At 39.3% G+C, this 21789-nt stretch overlaps 1 protein-coding gene across 1 annotated transcript in view; it reads left to right on the plus strand.

Annotated features, from left to right (window-relative positions):
* Positions 1 to 21548, plus strand: part of DDX4 (DEAD-box helicase 4) — a 139981-nt gene extending 118433 nt beyond the window's left edge. The window contains exons 20-24 of the mRNA XM_049863796.1: positions 8343 to 8488; positions 12744 to 12843; positions 19139 to 19409; positions 19562 to 19672; positions 21258 to 21548. Coding sequence (XP_049719753.1) covers positions 8343 to 8488; positions 12744 to 12843; positions 19139 to 19409; positions 19562 to 19672; positions 21258 to 21344 — 715 coding nt within the window. The 3' untranslated portion in view covers positions 21345 to 21548. The remainder of the gene's footprint in view (positions 1 to 8342; positions 8489 to 12743; positions 12844 to 19138; positions 19410 to 19561; positions 19673 to 21257) is intronic.
* Positions 21549 to 21789: the final 241 nt, after the last annotated feature.

Consider the following 21789-nt stretch of genomic DNA (forward strand, 5'->3'; position numbering starts at 1 on the left):
GTAGCCTTCTGGAAGCCCGGCCGTGCTGCCCCGAGTCCTCTACTCCTTCCTGCCAGCCTGGGTGCCACATCCAGCTGCTGTACAGGATCAGCCTCTAGGCAGAGCTCGCAGGCAGCACCAAGCCAGCAGGCACCTGTTTGGGTTCCCAGCTCCTATGCAACCAGAGGTCCAGCAGCTCAAAATTGTTATAGGGTGGAAAGGGAGGAAAGAGAGAAAAGAAAGAGGCATTGGAGAGGGTGTTTGGAAGAAATGTGAGTTTAATGACATCCGAAAATGAGCCAAACGGGGCCTGCAGCCCATGCCCCAATAGGGCTAGGCACACGGCCAGGCTCCTAGCACCCTCGCAGGAAGCCCCGAGCCTTGATTTCTCACCAGGACCAAAGGGCAGAGCAGGCTTCTGGATCATGAATGCAGGACTTGCAAGGGTGGGAGTGGAGCCCTGAAGGTGGCTCCAAGAGGGAAGCTCTACCCAGCACCGGAGGAAGGTGGAGTGGTTAAGCTGTGGGCCCTCCAGGCACACAGCCTGGCTCTATCTAGCTTTGTCACCTCTGCAGAGGAATAATCCATAACTGGATGGCAGTAGGTTTTTTTTGGGTGGAGACTGGTCACAGTGATGAGCACATCGGTAAACCTTAGCTGTTATTATTTCCATGATCATATTTTCTAAGTAAAAAAAGTTGTACAAATGGTTAGTCTAAAAACAGAAAAAAAAAAAAAATCCTCCCTTTTTACCTAATGCTGATTTTCATGTAATGACCTGGTCTTTGAAACCTAAACATGTCAATAAGTGAAATGTGGGTGTATTTATATACATACATATACATGTGTATGTATATGTATGTATATACACACGTATATATGTACACACGTGTACATATATACATATTTATATACATATACCGTTGAGTTGATTCTGACTCGTAGCGACCCTGTAGTGACCCTATAGGACAGAGTAGAACTACCCCATAGGGTTTTCAAGGAGCGACTGGTAGATTCAAATTGCTGACCTTTTGGTTAGCAGCCTGAGCAATTTAACCACTGTGCCACGAGGGCATACATACATTTACATTATGCATATGTATTTCTGTGTCTCCCACCATTGTGAGTTTCTCTGGGTCTACAGAAATATTTTCGTCTTTGTAGCAAGTACCTAGCTATGATAAAATAAAAAATTGTGCTTGCTAAATGAAGTTATTATTATGGCTTCACCTCAAACCTAAATTTATAGAACTTAGGAGAATTGGGCTTGGGTAGAAAATTCACATACCAATTATTGACAGATTTGAGAATCATACTATACCGTGTGGTCTGGTGAATTCAGAGATCAAGAAAATAACACATAGGAGGGTGACTCCTTTTCTTGCCTGCTGGTCACTTGGCACAGGAAGCCTTAAGTGCCCAGGCAGCAACTGTAGAATATTATTTAGTAGGACTCTTGCTATTTTCTTTATTGGAACTGTTTTTGTCTTTGCGAACCAGGACCTCTAAATCTGAGGAACCTAGAGTTGTCAGTGGGATGGGAAGCATAGATTTTCCAAGTGGGCTGCTGGGAGTGATAATAAGTGGGAGCCTTTTGCTTCCATCCCTTGGCCAGATCCATGCACCATATAAAGACCTCTGTTTCAAAGAGATACTGCATCCTCTTGGATGATGTCCAGTTGTTATGGATTGAATTGTGTTCCCCCAAAATATCTGTCAACTTGGCTAGGCCATGATTCCCAGTGTTGTGCAGTTGTCCACCATTTTGTCATCTAATGTGATTTTACTATGTGTTGTAAATCCTATCTCTATGATGTTAATGAGGTGTGGGATTAGAGGCAGTTACGTTAAAGAGGCAGGACTCAATCTACAAGATTAAGTTGTGCCTAAAAAAAAATAAATTTTTTTTAAGTCAGTATCCCTCTTTTTTTTAAATTGTGCTTTAGATGGAAGTTTACAGCTCAAGTTAATTTCTCATACAAAAATTTATACACATACTGTTATGTGACCCTAGCTGCAATCCCTATAATGTGACAGCACCCTCCCCCTTTCCACCCCCCATTTCCTGTGTCCATTCAACCAGTTCCTGTCCCATTCTGCCTTCTCATTTTGCCTCCGGACAGAAGCTGCCCGTTTAGTCTCATGTATCTAATTGAACTAAGAAACATACTCTTCACGAGTATTATTTTATGTTTTATACTCCAGTCTAATCTCTGTCTGAAGAGTTGGCTTCAGAAATGGTTTTAGTTCTGGCTTAACAGAGAGTCTGGGGGCCACGTCTTCTGGGGTTCCTCTAGTCTCAATCAGACCACTAAGTCTGTTTTTTTTATGTGAATTTGAGTTCTGCACCCCACTTTTCTCCTGCTCCATCAAGGACTCTCTGTTGTGTTCCCTGGTCTCAGGCTGGTAGAGTCTCTGGTTTACATGGCCCTTTCGTCTCTTGGGCTAATATTTTTCTTGTGTCTTTGATGTTCTTCATTCTCCTTTACTACAGATGGATTGGAACCAATTGATGGATCTTAGATGGCTGCTCGAAAGCTTTTAAGACCCAGATTCCACTTGCCAAAGTGGGATGTAGGACATTTTTTCTTAATAAACTTTGTTATGCCAGTTGACCTAGATGTCCCCCAAAACCATGGTCCCCAGACGCCCACCCTGCTACTCTGTCCCTTGAAGTGTTTGGTTGTGTTAAGGAAACGTCTTAGCTTTTGCTTTAGCCCAGTTGTGCTGACTTCCCTATATTTCGTGTTGTCCTTCCCTTCACCTAAGGTAATTCGTGTCTACTATCTAGTTATCTAGTTAGTGAATTCCCCTTTTCCTCCCTTCCCACCCTCTTAACCATCAAAGAGTGTTTTCTTCTGTGTTTAAACCTTTTCTTGAGTTCTGTAATAGTGGTCTCATACAATATTTGTCCTTTTGTGACGAATTTCACTCAGCATAATGCCTTCCAGATTCATCCATGTTGTGAGATGTTTCATGGATTCATAGTTGTTCTTTATTGTTGCATGGTATTCCGTCGTGCAAATGTACCATAATTTGTTTATCCCTTTGTCTTTTGATGGATACTTAGGTTGTTTCCATGTTTTTGCTATTGTGAACAGTGCTGCAATGAACGTGACTGTGCATGTATCTATTCATGTGACGGCTCTTACTTCTCTAGGATATATACCAAGGAGTAGGGTTGCTGGATCATATGGTACTTTTATGTCTAGCTTTTTAAGGAAGTGCTGAATTGATTTCCAAAGTGGTTATACCATTTTACATTCCTGCCAGCAGTGTATAAGTGGTCCAGTCGCTCCACAACCTCTCCAGCATTGATTATTTTGTGTTTTTTGGATGAATGATAGCCTAGTTGGGGTGAGATAGTATCTCATGTAGTTTTGATTTGCATTTCTCTGATGGCTAATGCTCTTGAGCATTTCCTCGTGTATCTGTAAGCTGCCTGAATGTCTTTGGTGAAGTGCCTGTTCAAATCCTTTGGGTATTTTTTAATTGGGTTATTTGTCTTTTTGTTGTTGAGGTGTAGTAGCTTGTAGATTTTAGAGATTAGACTCTGATTGGATATGTCGAAGCCAAAATTTTTTTCCCAGTCTTTAGGTTGTCTTTTTACTCTTTTGGTAAGCGTAAATGTTTGATTTTTAGGAGCTCTCAGTTACCTAGTTTCTCTTCTGCTGTTTGTGCATTGTTGGTTATGTTTTGTATTCTGTTTATGCAATGTATTAGAGCTCCTAGCATTGTCTCTATTTTTTCTTCCATGATTTTTATCGCCTTAAATTTTATATTTAGGTCTTCCATCCATTTTGAGTTAGTTTTTGTATGTGGTGTGAAGTATGGGTCTTGTTTCATTTTTTTGCACATGGATATCCAGTTATGCCAGCACCATTTGTTAAAGAGACTGTCTTTTCCCCATTTAACCAACTTTGGGCCTTTGTCAAATATCAGCTGTTTGTAGATGGATTGATTTATGTCTGAATTCTCAATTCTGTTCCATTGGTCCATTTATCTGTTGTTGTACCAGTACTAGGCTGTTATGACTACTGTGGCAGTATACTAGGTACTAAAATCAGGTAGTGTGAGGCCTCCCACTTTGTTGTTGTTCTTCAGTAATGCTTTACTTATGGGGGGCCTCTTCCCTTTCCACATGACGTTGGTGATTTGTTTTTCCATCTCATTAAAAAATGTAGTTGGAATTTGGATTGGGATGGTGTGGTACCTGTAGATCGTTTTGGGTAGAATTAACATTTTCACAATATTGAGTCTCCTGTCCACGAGCAAGATATGTTTTTCTACTTATGTAGGTCTCTTTTGGTTTCTTGTAGTAGTGTCTTGTAGTTTTCTTTGTATAGGTCTTTTAAGTCTCTGGTTAGATTTATTCCCAAGTATTTTATCTTCTCGGGTGTAGAGGAATCAAACTGATTTGTGTATGTTTATCTTGTATCCAGAAACTTTGCTGAAATCTTCTCTTAGCCGGTAGTTTTCTTATAGATTCGTTGGGATTTTCTGTGTGTAAGATCATATCATCTGCAAATAGGGGTACTTTTACTTCTTCTTTACTGTCATGGATTGAATTATGTCCCCCAAAACATGAGTGTATCAGTTGGGCTGGGCCATGATTTCTAGTATTGTGTGATTTTCCCATATATTGTAAATCTTGCCTTTATGATGTTAATGAGGGAGGATGGGTGGCAGTTGTGTTAGTGAGGCAGGATTCAACCTATAGGATTGGATTGCGTCTTGAGGCAATCTCTTGAGATATAAAAGATAGAGGCAAGCAGAGAGACAGGAATACCTCATACCACCAAGAAAGCAGCACCAGGAGCAGAGCGCGTCCTTTGGACACGGGGGTCCCTATGCCTGAGAAGGTCCTTGACCAGGGGAAGATTGAGGACTAGGACCTCCCTCCAGAGCAGACAGAGAGAAAAAGACTTCCCCTAAAGCCAATGCCCTGAGTTTGGACTTGTAACCTACGAGACTGTGAGAAAATAAATTTCTCTTTCTTAAAACCATCCACTTGTGGTATTTCTGTTGTGGCAGCACTAGATAACTAAGACACTTACCAATTTGGATGCCGTTTCTTTTTCTTGCCTTATTGCTCTGGCTGGGACCTCTAGCACAATGTTGAATAAGAGTGGTGATAAAGGTCATCCTTGCCTGGTTCCCATTCTAAAGGGGAATGGTTTCAGACTCCATTTTAGCATGATGTTGGCTATTGGCTTTGTATAAATGCCCTTTATTACGTTGAGGAATTTCCCTTCTTTTCCTATTTGGCTGAGTTTTTATCACAAATGGGTGTTGGACTTTGTCAGATGCCTTTTCTGCATCAACTGATAAGATCATGTGGTTCTTTTGTTTTATTTATGTGAGGGATTACATTGATTGTTTCTCTAATGCCAAACCATCCTTGTATACCTGGTATGAATCCCACTTGGTCATGGTGAATTTTTTTTTTTGATATGTTTTTGAAATTCTATTGGCAAGAATTTTGTCGATGATTTTTGCATCTTTGTTCGTGAGGGATATAGGTCTGTAATTCTCCTTTTTTGTGGTGTCTTTACCTGGTTTTGGTATCAGGGTTATACTGACTTCATAGAATGAGTTTGGGAGTATCCCATCCTTTTCTATGCTCTGAAAAACCTTTAGAGGTAGCAGTGTTAACTCTTCTCTGAAAGTTTGGTAGAGTTTTCCAGTGAAGCCATCAGGGGCCAGGATTTTTTTTCTTGGGAGTTTTTAAATTACCTCTTTAATCTCTTCGTTTTAGGTTTATTTAGTGTTCTGCCTCTGTTTGTGTTAGTTTAGGGTGGTAGTGTGTTTCTAGAAATTTGTCCATTTCTTCTAGGTTTTCAAATTTGTTGGAGTACAATTTTTCACGGTATTCTGTTACGATTCTTCTCATTTCATTTGGATCTGTTGTGGTATCCTATGTCTTATTCTGGTTATTTGCTTCCTCTTTTGTTTTTGTTTTGTCAGTTTGGCCAGTGGTTTATTGATTTTGATGATCTTCTCAGAGAACCAGCTTTTGGTCTTGTTAACTCTTTCAGTTGTTTTCCTGTTCTCTATTTCATTTATTTCTGCTCTAGTTTTTATTATTTTCTTTCTTCTGGCGCCCCTTGGCTTCTTTTGCTGCTCTCTTTCTGTTTGTTCAAGTTGTAGAGTTAATGTTTTGATTTTGACCCTTTCAACTTTTTGGATGTGTGCATTTATTGCAATAAATTGTAAGCCAGTCTCTTTTGAGATACGAAAGGAGAAGTGAGCAGAGAGACAGGGGACTGCATACCACCAAGAAAGTAATGTCAGGAGCTGAGCATATCTTTTGGCCCTAGATTCCTACTCCGAGAAGCTCCTGGGCCGGGGGAAGATTGATGGCAAGGACCTTCCTTCAGAGACAAAAGGGAAAGCCTTCCACTAGAGCTAGCACCTGAATTTGGACTTGTAGCCTCCTAAACTGTGACAGAATAAATTTTTTTGTTAAAGCCGTCCACTTGTGATATCTCTGTTATAGTGGCACTGGATAACTAAGACACCCATCTTCATAAATAGTCATCTCCAAGCTAGCCCTGTTCCTTCAGCTGACTGTTTCAGTGTTTTCTCAGGCTAACAGTTTCTGGGTGGTATGGATCCTTAGGTCAAACTTTCAACTTGAAGACTCTTCTAAGTAGACATCATTTAATCTATTCCCTGCTGCTGTATCTTATAAAAGAAGCTGAAAAACCACTTTACACAGTTCTTGGAATATAGTGTTCATTGTTATAACACTGGATTGTAATTATTTCTTATCTAACTATATCCTACTACATTTCACATATTTTGGACATGTTATCAGGAGGGATCAGTCCCTGGAGATGGACACCAAAAAAGAGAAAGGCCCTCAATGAGATGGATTGACACAGTGGCTGCAATAGGCTCAAACATAACGATTGTGAGGATGGCTCAGGAGCGAGCAGTTTCTTTCTGTTGTACACAGGGTCGCTATGAGTCAGAACTGACTCCATGGCACCTAACACCACCACCCTACTTGATGTTGTATAACAACCTCAGAGGCAGACACCATCATGTTCGTCCTTGTACTTCCAGTGTTTTGTAGCATGTACGCCCAGTACTTTGTACCCATGAATGTTTTAGTGAATGAAAAAGGTGATGAATTATTAAGAATTTCAGGGTTTGTGCCTATGTGAGAAAGTGCTTGACTTTAGAAGGAGGTATATAAAGAAGCTTTTTCTTTTCTTTTGTGGGAAGACAGCAGGGAGGTGAAAGAAGAAGTGTTTTGTTAGATCCTGGATATGCTGAGTTTGAGCTATTTTCATAACATTCTATCAGGCAGCTAGAAAATAAGGCAGAAAGAAGCCCTGCTGGCACAGTTATAAATGCTAGGCTGCGAACCTAAAGGTTGGAAGTTTGAACCTACCCGGTGACTCTGCTGGAAGAAAGACCTAGTGGCCTGCTCCCCTAAAAATTACAGCATAGAAAATCGTATGGGTCAGTTCTTCGTCACATGGGATCGCTATGAGTCGAAACTGATTCGATGCCACCTAACAACAACAACAATTAAGGGGAGAGAAGGAGGATCAAAGGTTGATTTGGGCCTCCCTGTGACCACTATAAACTCAGCTCTGTAATTCGTGATTTTTTTCCACGTTTCTGGATGATCTAAAGCAAGACTTCTCAGCTGTATGCTATCAGTGAGTTACATGTATCAAGATGTTGATCCCTTAATCTTCAGAGTGGTTACACACAGCCTGGTACAGCCTATCCCATGCACTCTTTACCTTTTGTTCCTTTTGTTTGCCCAATTGTGTTATACAAGTATCATTTTCTTTGTGTGTCATGACTTACCATATGGTTTTCTAATAATTTCTAATAATTGTTCCTTTGAAGTATAGTAGTTTAACAGGTGGTACGTTCAGAAAATGCCGCCTAGGAATAATATACATAAAAGCAATGAATAAAGAACGGAATTTATATATACATAAAAGCAGTGAATGAAGAACAGCATTTGTGCCATAGGCTTGCATTTCAGTTTTTAAATAAAATTTCCTGTTTTTTGAAGCCTGATATTTTAGTGCAGTGCACTTATTATTGTTCTGTACACATTTTATATAGTTTTGAATGGCCAGCAGACTCTCTTGAAATTACTGTCTCTGTCTTAGACACAGACCTCTTCATTAGTAGTTATGTATTTAGCAAAATCTTAACATTTTGTACTGATCTTTAAAAATAATACTTGGATGAAATAAGTAACCACTTTATCTTATCGTAGGTGTTGTAATCACTTTCTAGTTAATGTTGAAGTAACACTTGCAGAAATTCAGTAAACATTGCGAGTATTAATGGAAGAGAAGTTAAGAAATAATCTTTTGTCTTTCAAGGTTGGCTGGGGAGTTTTTAAAGTCAGATTATTTATTTGTTGCTGTTGGACAAGTGGGTGGAGCATGTAGAGATGTTCAACAGACCATTCTCCAAGTTGGCCAGTACTCAAAAAGAGAAAAACTTGTCGAAATTCTACGAAACATAGGTATCTTTATATTGATAATATTTCTTGTTATGATTTTGATGTTTTTAAATGACTATTTTTTTTATCATTACTAGTTTTATTAACTATAGTCTAATACTTACATGAAACTTTTCTTAACATTACACAGGGAACAGTAAATAAAAGAAAATTGAAAGCTTCAATGTATAAAGAAAGTGGTAGGGTTAAATAATACAGAGGTACAGTGATTTAGGTTTCTGGTGCATACTTTATGTTGCATCTGTAAGGGAAAATGAAAGAGAAAAAAAATTGCTAATACCATGGAAGTTCTCATGAGAATTTTTTTTAAATTGCGAGTCCAAATTAATTACTTCATTCAATAACTTTGAACAGGGTTTGAAATAAGATTTCATGGTCTTATGATTTATAATACTGTGACAAATTTTATTTTAATTATTTGAATAATCTCTTGCCAGTAAGCACAAAAGGAGATGCCCCAGCTCATTTATAATTCCTGGGGAACAGCTGAGAGATAGTGTGATTGTTCTGGACATTCCTGACAAAGATCAAGGTGCAGGGAAAAAACTGTCAGCTCTGTCTGCAATAATAGCCAAGGCATTAAGGAAATGATTTTAAAAGGATCAATGCCTGAATCAGTGATTTAAAGCAAGCCAACAGCTTAGTAAACATTCAGTGAAAGTCATAAAACAATGGTAGCTCAGTCAGGTATGCATGTGACTAATGGAAATGGGACTAAAATCGTTATGTGTTGTGAGTAAATGACTAAATCAGTTCAGGAACGCTCAGGATACAGTTCTTCCATCAGGACAGCCTATTTCCAGCCGTGCTCGCATGCACGCCTCACTCTGGCCCTCCACCTCTGCCCTGCTCAGGCAAGTGTTCCAAAGCTGTTTTAGCTCTACCAATAAGTGCCTAAAGACACCCTACTCCTCCAGTAAGACTTGGCCCAAAGGCACTCAATTTTCTCTTTCCGTGGCCAGGACGCCCACTGCACCATCTCCTGCCGTTCTCTCTTGCCGGTCTCTCCTGCTGCTGTTTTTCTACCACTGCTTCTCACTGTCTTCAGTGTTATATTTCTCTGTCTCCTGGGTCCAGGAGCTTCTCAGCAGGGGGATCCTGGGTCCAAAGGACATGCTCTCCACTCCTGGCTGTTCTTCCTTGGTAGTGGTAGGATCTTCTCTCTGCTGTGGAGTTGGCTCTCTTTTAAGGCAAAACTGATGACCAGTCCCCTTGGCGGGCCATAATTGCCTTATTTGCACAGACTCACACACAAAGGTGATCCATTACACTGTATTGGTATGGGTTTTAGATAGCTTAAGAAGAAAGTGAAAATGCACAAAATAGAACATTCAAATAACATCAACAGTATTCCAAATGACCACAATAAAATTTTCCATATCAGTTCCTCCAGTCCTTATGTAATTAATTCTTGTTTCATTGAATGTGTTACAGTCTGCTTTCATGATTCTGTCTGCTTCTAGACTAAAGAGAGTTCTGGAGATCTGCTCAGTTCACTGATATGGTTCAGTCTTAGAAAGGTAAAAGCGGAAGAGTTGTCAGAAGAGAGTCAACACTTGATTAGCATAGGATCATGGATGCCTGAAAAACAATATTTGGTATCACTTTATTAAAATGATGATATATAGCATTTAAAAATAAATGCAGATAATGACATGATTGTAAAAAAAAATAGCTCTTTCATAAATGAGGAATCTTTTTTGTTCTTTGTCTCCCCCCTTGAATAAAGACAACAAAGTCAATAGAATCTCTGTTCTCTAGACTGATTACACAGGAGGTAAAGAATAACCTTTCATATTGTGAGTGAGGCCAGAAACAGTAATCAAGAAAGTCAGTTCCATCTAAATTGAGTGAGCTTTGCTAATATGTTAGCATATTTCATAGCTTATTTTCAGACTTGGATATTATATATCAAAGCAAATAAAGTTCACTTTCCAAGTTTTGTCCTTCATTGCACTTTGACACATTTTGGAACAAACTGACATTTTACTTAAGGACTAAGTGGGTCCCTAACAACCATCAAAAGGTCCATGAGGTTAAAAATAAATAAGGTCTTTTTTTTTTTTTAACATGCAATACTTTAAAAAAATTTCTCAGTTTTAATTATTAATATGGTAAATACCAGTAGTTACAACCCACATAACAAAAACCCTTTGGGATCATAATAATTTTTTAAGAGTTTAAAGGGGTCCACAAAGTTTGAGAGTCCCTACTTTAGGAAAAACTACCCTTTCCCCAGAAGAACAAAAGCCTATACAATTTGTATTTCTCTGAAAATAAATTAAAAAATAAATTTTTATTTTGTATTTATCACACCTTGTATAGTCTTAGCCATTTATAGAGGAGAGGAGGACCCTGTGACAGATTTCAAACTACTAACAGTTTTGGCAGGGAGTGGACAATTGAGAGATACCATGCACAAGCATTTTAGCAGATTACCAGAGCTCATGAACTTTCTACACAATTTTCTACACTGCACACATCCCTTTTACAGTTTAATTAACATGATTCAAAGGTAATATCCTCTCTATAGCAAGAGGACATCATGTTTGGTAAAGTAGAGGGTGAGTAAAAATGAGGAAAACTCTCAGTGAGATGTAGTCTCATTATAATCTCAGTGGTGGACTCACATAGATCAAAGATCTTGAAGATAGTGCAGGACAGTCAGTTTTTCATTGTTATGTATAAGGTCACCATGAGTCAGAGCAGACTCCAGGGCCACTAACAGCAACAACAACAACATTGATGACAGGATACTCTTCCCCATCTCAGTTAATGGTAGTTCCAGTCTTCGAGTTACTTAGGCACAAAATCTTGGAGTCGTCCTTGATTTCTTTCTTTCTCTAACTTTATGTCTGATATGTTAACAAAATCCTTTGGCGCTGTAATCAAAATATATCCAGAATTCAGTAACTGCTCAGTTAAAACAAAGATCACATCATGTCACTTCTGTACTGAAAACCCAATGGCTTCCTTTCTCACGGTAAAGTTCTTTCAGTGGTCTTCAAGGATCTATGTGTTATGGCTCTCCATTAATTCTCTGACTTGCTGTCTCCTGCTCTCTCTGGCTCAGTCTGCCTACCTACACATTCCTCATTACTGTTCCCTCACATACAGAAGGCATACCTGTGACTCATGGCCTTTGTACTTGGTTTTCCTCTTCTCAGAATGTAGTGGCCACATGGGGCCCTCTTTTCTGTTTTTTTTTTTTTTTGAGCACATCGAGAGCACTCATGCCTGAGAGCCTTTGCACTCGGTCTTCTGCCTTTCCCCGCATATCTGCATAGCTTACCATTTTACTTTTTTCATATCTCTGTTCAGGTATTATCTACTATTTAGAGAAGTTAACCTATCTAGAGTAACCCTCTCTGAACACTTTATCCTGTTGAATTTTCCTTTTTAGGACTTGGCACATAATATTTGTTTATTTGCCTCCAACAGTGAGAGCAGGGGCTTTGTTTTATTGCTCTATTTCCAACACCTAGAACAGTGACTGGCATCTAGTAAGCACTAAATATTTGTTGAATTAATGAATGAAGTAAGCTTATGGGGAGATGGGGGAGAAATACCATTAAGAACAGTAGCACATTCTTTTTTCCATTCTCATCTTTTCTAACATTTTGTAGGAAAATTCCCTTTGTTGAAAAATTGCTGGCCCATGCTTGCATTGCTACCAGTTAAAATAATAACTATTCCTTAACAAGCTAAGGCCCTAGGATAAGGCAATCATTTAGTTTTCTTTATATATAAGGTACTTTAGAGGTGAAGGGGATTGAATTAAGAGGTAATGTTGGAATGTGGAATATTGTAGAGTTTGGGAGCCCTGGGTTGAATGCCACTATCAGTAAACACCTTGGACAATCAGGCAGAATGATGGATTGGATTATCTTGGGAGATAGAGGGCAAAGGCATTTATAGAGGGGAAGAGGACCCTGAGACAGATTTGAAACCAACAGTTGGTAGGTAGATGTATCATTTAACTTTTCCTGAGTTTCTGTTTTCCTGGTGTTGGCCTGGGAGAAGAAAGGACAAGTGAACTTTTTAGTCCTTAAACTAGAAACATAGTCTTTATCTCTTCAGCTTTGACATTCAGCCATTCAGGAAATATTTGAGCCCTTGTCACAAACCGGGCCTCGCTATGGGTGCTGAAAGCAGAGTGGTAGATGGGACAAGACTTCCTGCTTCTCCTGTCCCTTTTTTTTTTTTTTTCTACATTTTAAAGTTTGAATTTTAATCATTGTGTTTTATTGTTTTGTAGGTGATGAAAGAACTATGGTCTTTGTTGAAACCAAGAAAAAAGCAGATTTTATTGCAACCTTTCTTTGTCAAGAAAAAATATCAACTACAAGTATTCATGGGTAAGTGAATTTAATGTGATTTCCTAGTGTAAAAATTAGTTCTGTTTGGCATTTGTTAAAAAGTGCCAGTATATATGACTAGTATGTTATAATCCTAGGATTAGAACTCAGATTCTCTCAAGATTGTGCCTGTTATTGTGCATCTTCATTCTTAGTTTTTAAGCACTAAGTGGTGGGGATGGGGGTGTTAATGGGCTGCCTTAAAGTCCTCATTATTAGGAGGGTAACTTCTAAAGAGATCTCACGTAAGAATCTCTTTGGCTCTTAGATGTCCTTGCTGAATCAAATCTTTCTGCATTCTTTTTTCTGATTTTTCCTCAGAGTTGTATCCAAGTGTTTGCCTTCAATTTTGCCAATCCTTTTTTTTTTTTTAATTATTATTGTGCCTTAAGTGAAAGTTTACAAATCAAGACAGTCTCTCTTACAAAAATTTATATACACCTTGCTATATAATCCTAGTTGCTCTCCCTGTAATGAGACAGCACACTCCTTCTCTCCACTCTCTATTTTCATGTCTATTCAGCCAGCCTCTGACCCCTCTGCCCTCTCACCTCCCCTCCATACGAGAGCTGTCCACATAGTCTCATGTGTCTGCTTGATCCAAGAAGCTCATTCCTCACCAGTATCGTTTTTGATCCCATTGTCCAGTCTAATCCCTGTCTGAAGAGTTGGCTTTGGGAATGGTTCCTGTCTTGGGCTAACAGAAGGTCTGGGGACCATGACCTGTGGGGTCCTTCTAGTTTCAGTCAGACCGTTAAGTCTGGTCTTTTTATGAGAATTTGAGGTCTGCATCCCACTGCTTCCCTGCTCCCTCAGGGGTTCTCTGTTGTGTTCCCTGTCACGGCAGTCATCACTTGTAGCCGAGCACCATCTAGTCTTGGTCCCAGGCTGATGTAGTCTCTGGTTTATGTGGTCCTTTCTGTCTCTTGGGCTCATAATTACCTTGCGTCTTTAGTATTCTTCATTCTCCTTTGCTCCAGGTGGGTTGAGACCAACGGATGCATCTTAGATGTCCGCTTGCTAGCGTTTAAGACCCCAGATGCTACCCTCCATAGTGGGATGCAGAATGTTTTCTTAATAGATTTTATTAATACTAGTTGACCTAGATGTCCTCTGAAACCGTGGTCCTCAAACCCCCGCTGCTGCTACGCTGGCTTTCAAAGCGTTCAGTTTATTCAGGAAACTTGTTTGCTTTTGGTTTAGTCCAGTTGTGCTCACCTCTCCTGTATTGTGTGTTGTTTTTCCCTTCACCTAAAATAGTTCTTGTCTACTATCTAATTAGTGAATGCGCCCTCCTCCCTACTCTCGTAACCATCAAAGAATATTCTCGTCTCTGTTTAAACTGTTTCTTGAGTTCTTATAATAGTGGTCTCATACAATATTTGTCCTTTTGCAACTGACTGATTTCACTCAGCATGATGCCTTCCAGATTCCTCCATGTTATGAAATGTTTCATGGATTCATTATTGTTCTGTACTGATGCATAGTATTCCATTGTGTGAATATACCATAATTTATTTATCCGTTCATCCGTTGATGGGCACCTTGTTCGCTTCCATCTTTTTGCTATTGTAAACAGTGCTACAGTGAACATGGGTGTGCATATATCTGTTCGTGTAAAGGCTCTTATTTCTCAAGGACATATTCCCAGGAGTGGGATTGCTGGATCGTATTGCAGTTCTATTTTCAGCTTTTTAAGAACGTGCCAGATCGCTTTCCAAAGTGGTTGTACCATTTGACATTCCCACCAGCAGTGTATAAGTGTTCCAGTCTCTCCACAGCCTCTCCGACATTTATTATTTTGTGTTTTTTGGATTAATGCCGGCCTTGTTGGAGTGAAATAGAATCTCATTGTAGTTTTGATTTGCATTTCTCTATTGGCTAATGATCATGAGCATTTCCTCATGTATCTGTTAGCTACCTGAATGTCTTCTTCAGTGAAGTGCCTGTTCATATCCTTTGCCCATTTTTTAACTGGGTTATTTGTCTTTTTGTAGTTGAGTTTTTGCAGTATCATGTAGATTTTAGAGATCAGGCGCTGATTGGAAATGTCAGCTAAAAACTTTTTCCCAGTCTGTAGGTAATCTTTTTACTCTCTTGGTGAAGTCTTTGGATAAGCATAAGTGTTTGATTTTTAGTGGCTCCCAGTTACCTAGTTTGTCTTCCGGTGTTTGTGCATTGTTAGTAATGTTTTGTATACTGTTTATGCCATGTATTAGAGCTCCTAGCATTGTCCCTATTTTTTCTTCCATGATCTTTATCGTTTTTATATTTAGGTCTTTGATCCATTTTGAGTTTGTTTTTATGCATGGTGTGAGGTATGTATGGGTCTTGTTTCATTTTTTTGCATATGGATATCCAGTTATGCCAGCACCATTTGTTAAACAGACTGTCTTTTCCCCATTTAACTGACATTGGGCCTTTGTGAAATATCAGTTGCTCATATGTGGATGGATTTATGTCTGGATTCTCAATTCTGTTCCATTGGTCTGTGTGTCTGTTGTTGTACCAGTACCAGCCTGTTTTGACTATCATGGTGATGTAATAGGTTCTAAAATCAGGTAGAGTGAGGCCTCCCACTCTCTTCTTCTTTTTCAGTAATGCTTTACTTCTCTGGAGCCTCTTCCCCTCCTATATGAAGTTGGTGATTTGTTTCTCCATCTTATTAAAAAATGTAGTTGGAATTTGGATCAGAATTGCATTGTATGTATAGATGACTTTTGGTAGAATAGACATTTTTACAGTGTTAAGTCTTCCTATCCATGAGCAAGGTATATTTTTCTACTTATGTAGGTCTCTTTGGTTTCTTGCAGTAGTGTCTTGTCTTTTTCTTTGTATAGATCTTTTATGTCTCTGGTAAGATTTATTCCTAAGTATTTTATCTTCTTGGGGGCTGTTGTAAATGGTATTGATTTGGTGATTACCTCCTCGATGTTCATTTTGTTGGTGTAGAGGAGTCCAACTCATTTTCGTATGTTTATCTTGTATCCTGATAATCTGCTGAGCTCTTCAATTAGTTTCAGTAGTTTTCTTGAGGATTCTTTAGGGTTTTCTATGAATAAGATCATATCATCTGCAAATAGAGATACTTTTACTACTTCCTTACCAATCTGGATGCCCTTTCGTTATCTAGCCTAATTGCTCTGGGTAGGACCTCCAGCACAATGTTGAATAAGAGTGGTGATAAAGGGCATCCTTGTCTGGTTCCCATTCTCAAGGCGAGTGCTTTCAGGCTCTCTCCGTTTAGGATGATGTTGGCTTTGTATAAATACCCTTTATTATGTTGAGGAATTTTCCTTCTATTCCTATTTTGCTGAGAGTTTTTATCATGAGTGTGTGTTGAATTTTGTGAAATGCCTTTTCTGCATCAATTGATAAGATCATGTGGTTCTTGTCTTTTGTTTTATTTATGTGATGGATTATGTTAGTTGTTTTTCTAATGTTGAACCATCCCTGCATACCTGGTTTGAATCCCACTTGGCCATGGTGAATTATTTTTTTTGATATTTTGTTGAATTGTATTGGCTAGAATTTTGAGGATTTTTGCGTCTAAGTTTGTGAAGGATATAGGTCTGTAATTTTCTTTTTTTGTGGTCGATCCTTTCTTCCATCATTTCAAACCTGCCCCTTAGCCCTTCTATAACACTGTCCATTTCTGAAGTTTTATTTATCTTTTGGATTCCTAATTGTTGTTGTTGTATGATTTCTAGTTGTGAATTTATTTTGACATTTTGTTCCTGTATTATTTTCCTGGATTCTTCCATTTTTTTGGTCAGGAGTTTCCATGGATTTGTCTGCCTTTTCCATGACTTTGTCTATGTTTTGCTCATTTTTGTTTGCTTTTTGCTTCAGCCCTTGGTTAGCTCTGAATATTAGAAATTTGAATTCCATGTCAGATAGTTGTAGTGCCTTCTACTGTAAAGTCATCTTTTTTTTTTTTGGGTGCCTACTGGAACCATCCTGTCCTTTTTTTTTTTTTTTTTTTTTTAATGTTTTGATACTGTCTGCTGTCCTTGGGACATTCAGTAGTTATTTTCTTCGTTTATTGATTGTAGATCTGTTTGTCTCATCCTGCTTTTTTGTTTAATTTGGTTGTGTCAGAGCAGGCGGGTTGTGCATTCTTTGTTACTTGCTTGTCTGTGGACATGATACTTTTCACCTTCTTATCTAATCGGCAGGGCCAGTCACTCATCTTTGGTGCAGCAGGGTAGGTCCAGCTGAAGGGGAGGGGCTGGGATGGGTTGTTTGTGGCATGTACTAGGGCCAAGAGGGTGGGCCAGGAATCAGTGCTGGGCAGGTTGCAGTAGGCTGTGCCTGTGCTACTCAGGTGTGTTTTATTCAGTGTATGGTGCAAGTAGGCAGGAAAGAGGGGAGAAGTTATGATGTGTGGAGTTAATAGGGGGTGGGAAAGAGGGGAGAGAGGAGAGAAAAACAAGAGCCAAAACAAAGAAAGAAAAGAGTGCTAAGGGAGCTTGCCGTTGGAGTGGAGAGGTGAGAAACCGAGAAATGGACAAAAACAAAAAGGAAAAGGGAAAAAGAAAAAAAAATAACTAGATAAAAAATAGGAAGAAAAGAAAAGTCCCCAGGGGACGGTCCCACCAGTGCAGCTGTGAAGACAAGGGAAGTGGCTCCAAGGTTGCACAGTATAGCCAGGCTAGAGGGGTTATAGATGTCACACAGTGCCCAGGCATTCAGTAGACAGGAAAAGAAGGTAAGTATAGAGGGACAGCTGAGAAATGAAGAAAGACCAAAAAAAAAGAAAAAGAAATGCCCCCAGGGATCCCACTGATGTGGCTGTGCAGACTGGGGAAGCGGCTCCTAAGCCATGCAGTAAAGCCTGGCTAGAAGGGGCTTCCAAGCTGCAAAAAGAAAAAGAAAACAAACTGATCAACAAAACAAAAAAGAACAAAGCAAAAAAAAGCCCTAGGGATCCCACCAGCATGGTGTTGCAGGCTGGGGGAGCGGTTCCCCAGTCAAGTGGTGCTTCGTATCCTTTCAAGAAGAAGCAAAGATGGAGCATGGAGCCAAATGTTTGAGAGAAAGGAGGGGGACGTGCTGGGAGACAATGAAGAAACCAAAAGAAATGGAAAAAAGCAACATCAGCAATAGACAAATGGCACTCAGGGAGCCAGCCAGTGTGGGTGGGGTGAATCCAAGCGGCCTGGGGCCAAAGCAGTTGCCTCCCAGCCAAGATACTGCAGCCGGCAGGAAGGAGAGGAGGCTGAGTGGGCGAAGAAGCATGGGGGTTAGGAAAGCATATATTGTTGGTTACCAGGTGCTCTGTCTGCTGCTGGGAACTTCATGAAGCTTTTTACCTCTACTCCCTGTACACTGATCTCTGATGTGGGCAGGGCGAATCCAAGTGGCGCATACAGTAAACTTCCTGGCCCCCTGAGCCACCGCTGCCAGCTGGAAAGCATGGAGTTAGAGCAGTGGGGAGAGAATGGGGGGTGGGAAAGCATGTATCGCTGGATACTGTGTGCTTTGTCTCCTGCTGGGAGCTCTGTGAGGCTGCTTTCCTGTGCTCCCTGTCAGTCGATCTCCGACAGGAGTCCGAGACGGTGAATCTGTGCTGCGTTAGCTGATAGGAGACCCCCACACGTATCTTTCCTTGCTCTCTGTTCTGTGTCAGTTTCTCATTCCATTCGGTGCTTGGCTGAGTTGTTAATTTCTTCATTTGACACTTTAGGTTCCAGGAGTGATGTTTGTCTCTGTTTTACTTAGTTTTTCGGGTCTTTGCTGTGGAGGGATGGTGTGGTGCTTCTGTTTGTGGTGTCTTGTTGGCCAGAAGTCCTGAATCCAGTCTTTCTGATGCCTTGACTTTTTTTTTATTGGCAAGCTTAAAAATGTCATATTAAAACAACTTTATTGACAACTTTACTAGTGGATCTAAAATATTAATTCCTGAATATGTAGAATTCTGAAACTGTACTTTTAAAAAATACTTATTTTTTGAGAAAACATTCTAATCAAGTGTTTGTATTTTTTTGTCAAGACTAGAAGACACAGAGGTTATTAATATGTGGTAGTTGATTTTTATCATACTTGAATTTGTATTTTGGCTCTACGTATTAGCTGTTGCCTTACCTCTTCTACCAAAACAGAACAAAACGATGACAATAAAAAAACACCTGAGCATATTATTGTGGGAATTAAATAAGATTATGACTTGAAAGGATTTAGTGTACTACTTGATATGTAAGAAGTAGGCATTAATATTAAATGCCACTACTTTTGCTATTATTAAAAAGAAATTGTATGTTAAACTTTAATGATTTCTTTCTTTTCCTTCAAGTGATCGGGAACAGAGAGAGAGAGAGCAAGCGCTCGGTGATTTTCGCTGTGGAAAGTGCCCAGTTCTTGTTGCCACATCAGTAGCTGCCAGAGGGCTGGATATTGAAAATGTTCAACATGTCATCAATTTTGATCTTCCTTCTGCCATTGATGAATATGTACATCGAATTGGGCGTACTGGTCGTTGTGGGAATATTGGCAGAGCTGTTTCCTTTTTTGATCCTGAATCAGATAGCCATATAGCACAACCTCTGGTGAAAGTGCTGTCAGATGTAAGTTTTAAATTTTTAAAACTGAATGGATAGTGTTTTTACCTTATTGAGGGTAGACATTTATGTATATGTGTATTTAGGAAGAGTAAACTGTTCCAGTTGTAGAGACGTTATTATGCATGTTGTACATGAAATTATTATTATTTTTTAAGGCACAACAGGATGTTCCTGCTTGGTTGGAAGAAATTGCCTTTAGTACATATGTTCCTGGCTTCAGTGGTAGTACAAGAGGAAACATCTTTGCATCGGTTGATACTCGAAAGGTTAGTTGAGGGTAAAAATTCAGATCTTGGCTTCCAATTAACTTTTATAAATGTTGTGCTTAATATTGTGAAGTAGCTCTAACAGTCAATAATTTATCTAAACCATTATTTTCATTCCTAGAAAGTAGCTACTTGAATACTTCTTTAACATTTCGTATGTATATTTTGAAGCCCTGGTGGTGCAGTGGTTAAGTGCCATGGCTGCCCACCAAAAGATGGGCAGTTTGAATCAAGCAGCTGCTTCATTGGAAACCCTATGGGGCAGTTCTATTCTACTGTGTCCTGTACGGTCACTATAGGGTTGCTATGAGTCAGAATTGATTCAACAGCAGCAGGTTTGGTTTTTTTGGCTTATGCATATTTTGGTATTAACCCAACCCAGTGCTGTCGATATTAAAGGTGAGGAATTAACTTTGAGATTTATGTGTAAACATCCTCCTTTGCCAAATTTGCTGGCATTTAAAGTCCTAATTTGGGATCTTCTGAAATTTTATATAGAAATCCTTAATATTTGGAATTCTGATTATTGTTAACTAAGATAAAATACTAGAGCCATTGGGCTCTAAATCTTTTTCCTTTATTGTGCTTTAGGTGAAAGTTTACAGTGGAAATTAGTTTCCCATTCAGTAGTTTGTACATAAAGTGTTTCGTAACCTTAGTTTCCATTCCCCCCAATGTGTCAGCACTCTCCTCATTTCCACCCTGGTATCCTCATTTTCTTTTCTCCTGATTTTCTACCCCTTCTTACCTTCTCATCTTAGCTTTTGGGCAGATAATTCGTTTTTGATCTTGTATAATTGTTCTAAGGAGTACATTCCTCTCAGAAGTTATTATTTTATGTGCTTGTCTATTGTTTGACTGGAAGATGGTCTCCAGGAATGACTTCCTTCCCAGGTCAGAAGGGTATCTTAGGGCCATAGTGCAAGGGGCGGGGGGTTCCTCCAGTCTCTGTCAGGCCAGCAAGCCTGGTCTTTTTTGTGAATTTGATTTTTTTGTTCTCCTGTTTTCTCCCACTCTGTCCAGGACCCTCTGTTGTGATCCCAGTAAGCAGTTGGTAATGGTAGCTCGGTACAGTCTAGTTCTTCTGGTCTCAGGGTCGTGTAGGCTGTGGTTCATGTGGTCTGTTAGTCTTTTGGACTAATTGCTCCCTTCAGCCTTTGGTCTCCATCACACTCCCTCTCTCTGGGTGGGAAGAGACCAATAGTTGTATCTTAGCTGCTTGGAATCTTTTAAGACCCCAGATGCTATTCACCAAAGTAGGATGCAGAACACTGTCTTTATGTACTGTGTTATGTCAATTGACGTAGAATGAAGTTCTTTTTATATTTAAGGAAGACGTGGTGGAAAGCTTGAGCACTCCCCCCGCCCGTATTTGCTTTAGGGTAAATGTTGACCATTTGGTCTCATATAGATGATTTTTTTTAAAGGAGCACAGTACTCACAGGCAATATTGTTATTTTATGAGATAATCTGTTACTTAGCTGAAAGGTGACCCCCGGGTATGGTTTCAGTATAAAGTTTAAAGGATATCTCAGGGTGATAATTTAAGGCTGTTTTAAATTTAATGTTTCTTTCTTTTTTAAAGAATTACCAGGGCAAGAGCACTTTGAACACAGCAGGATTTTCTTCTTCACAAGCTCCCAATCCAGTAGATGATGAGTCATGGGATTAAAGCTAAAACAACATTCAAGTTTGTGGTACAGTTTTGATGCAGACAAGAAAATAGTTCTGATTTTTGAGTTTTTAACAGAAGTGTGAAACCTGACACTCGATCTCCTGTCCTTCTGTTCTCACTCTCACCCTTGAAAAGAAATTCTTACTGACTAGTTATGAGAAATGCTAAAATTTACAACATTGCTGATAAAAATGGTGTTAACTGGAAAGATTAAAGCATTCTAAATATCTTGCTTATTTCTAGTGTATTCTTCAGGGGTTTTAGACATGTTGCATGTCTTAGGTATAGTGTTTATTGATCCTATAAAACAAGCAATAGGGTATGATACACTTTTGGTTAGAAATTATTGGGTCTCATTTTACTTAAAAGGAGCCTTTAAAGCAATATTATGTCACCATAACTTGAAAACATGATTTCCATGAAACAGTGAAAAGACTTAAGC

The sequence above is a fragment of the Elephas maximus genome, chromosome 2 (assembly GCF_024166365.1).
Source record: "Elephas maximus indicus isolate mEleMax1 chromosome 2, mEleMax1 primary haplotype, whole genome shotgun sequence".
Lineage (NCBI taxonomy): Eukaryota > Metazoa > Chordata > Mammalia > Proboscidea > Elephantidae > Elephas > Elephas maximus.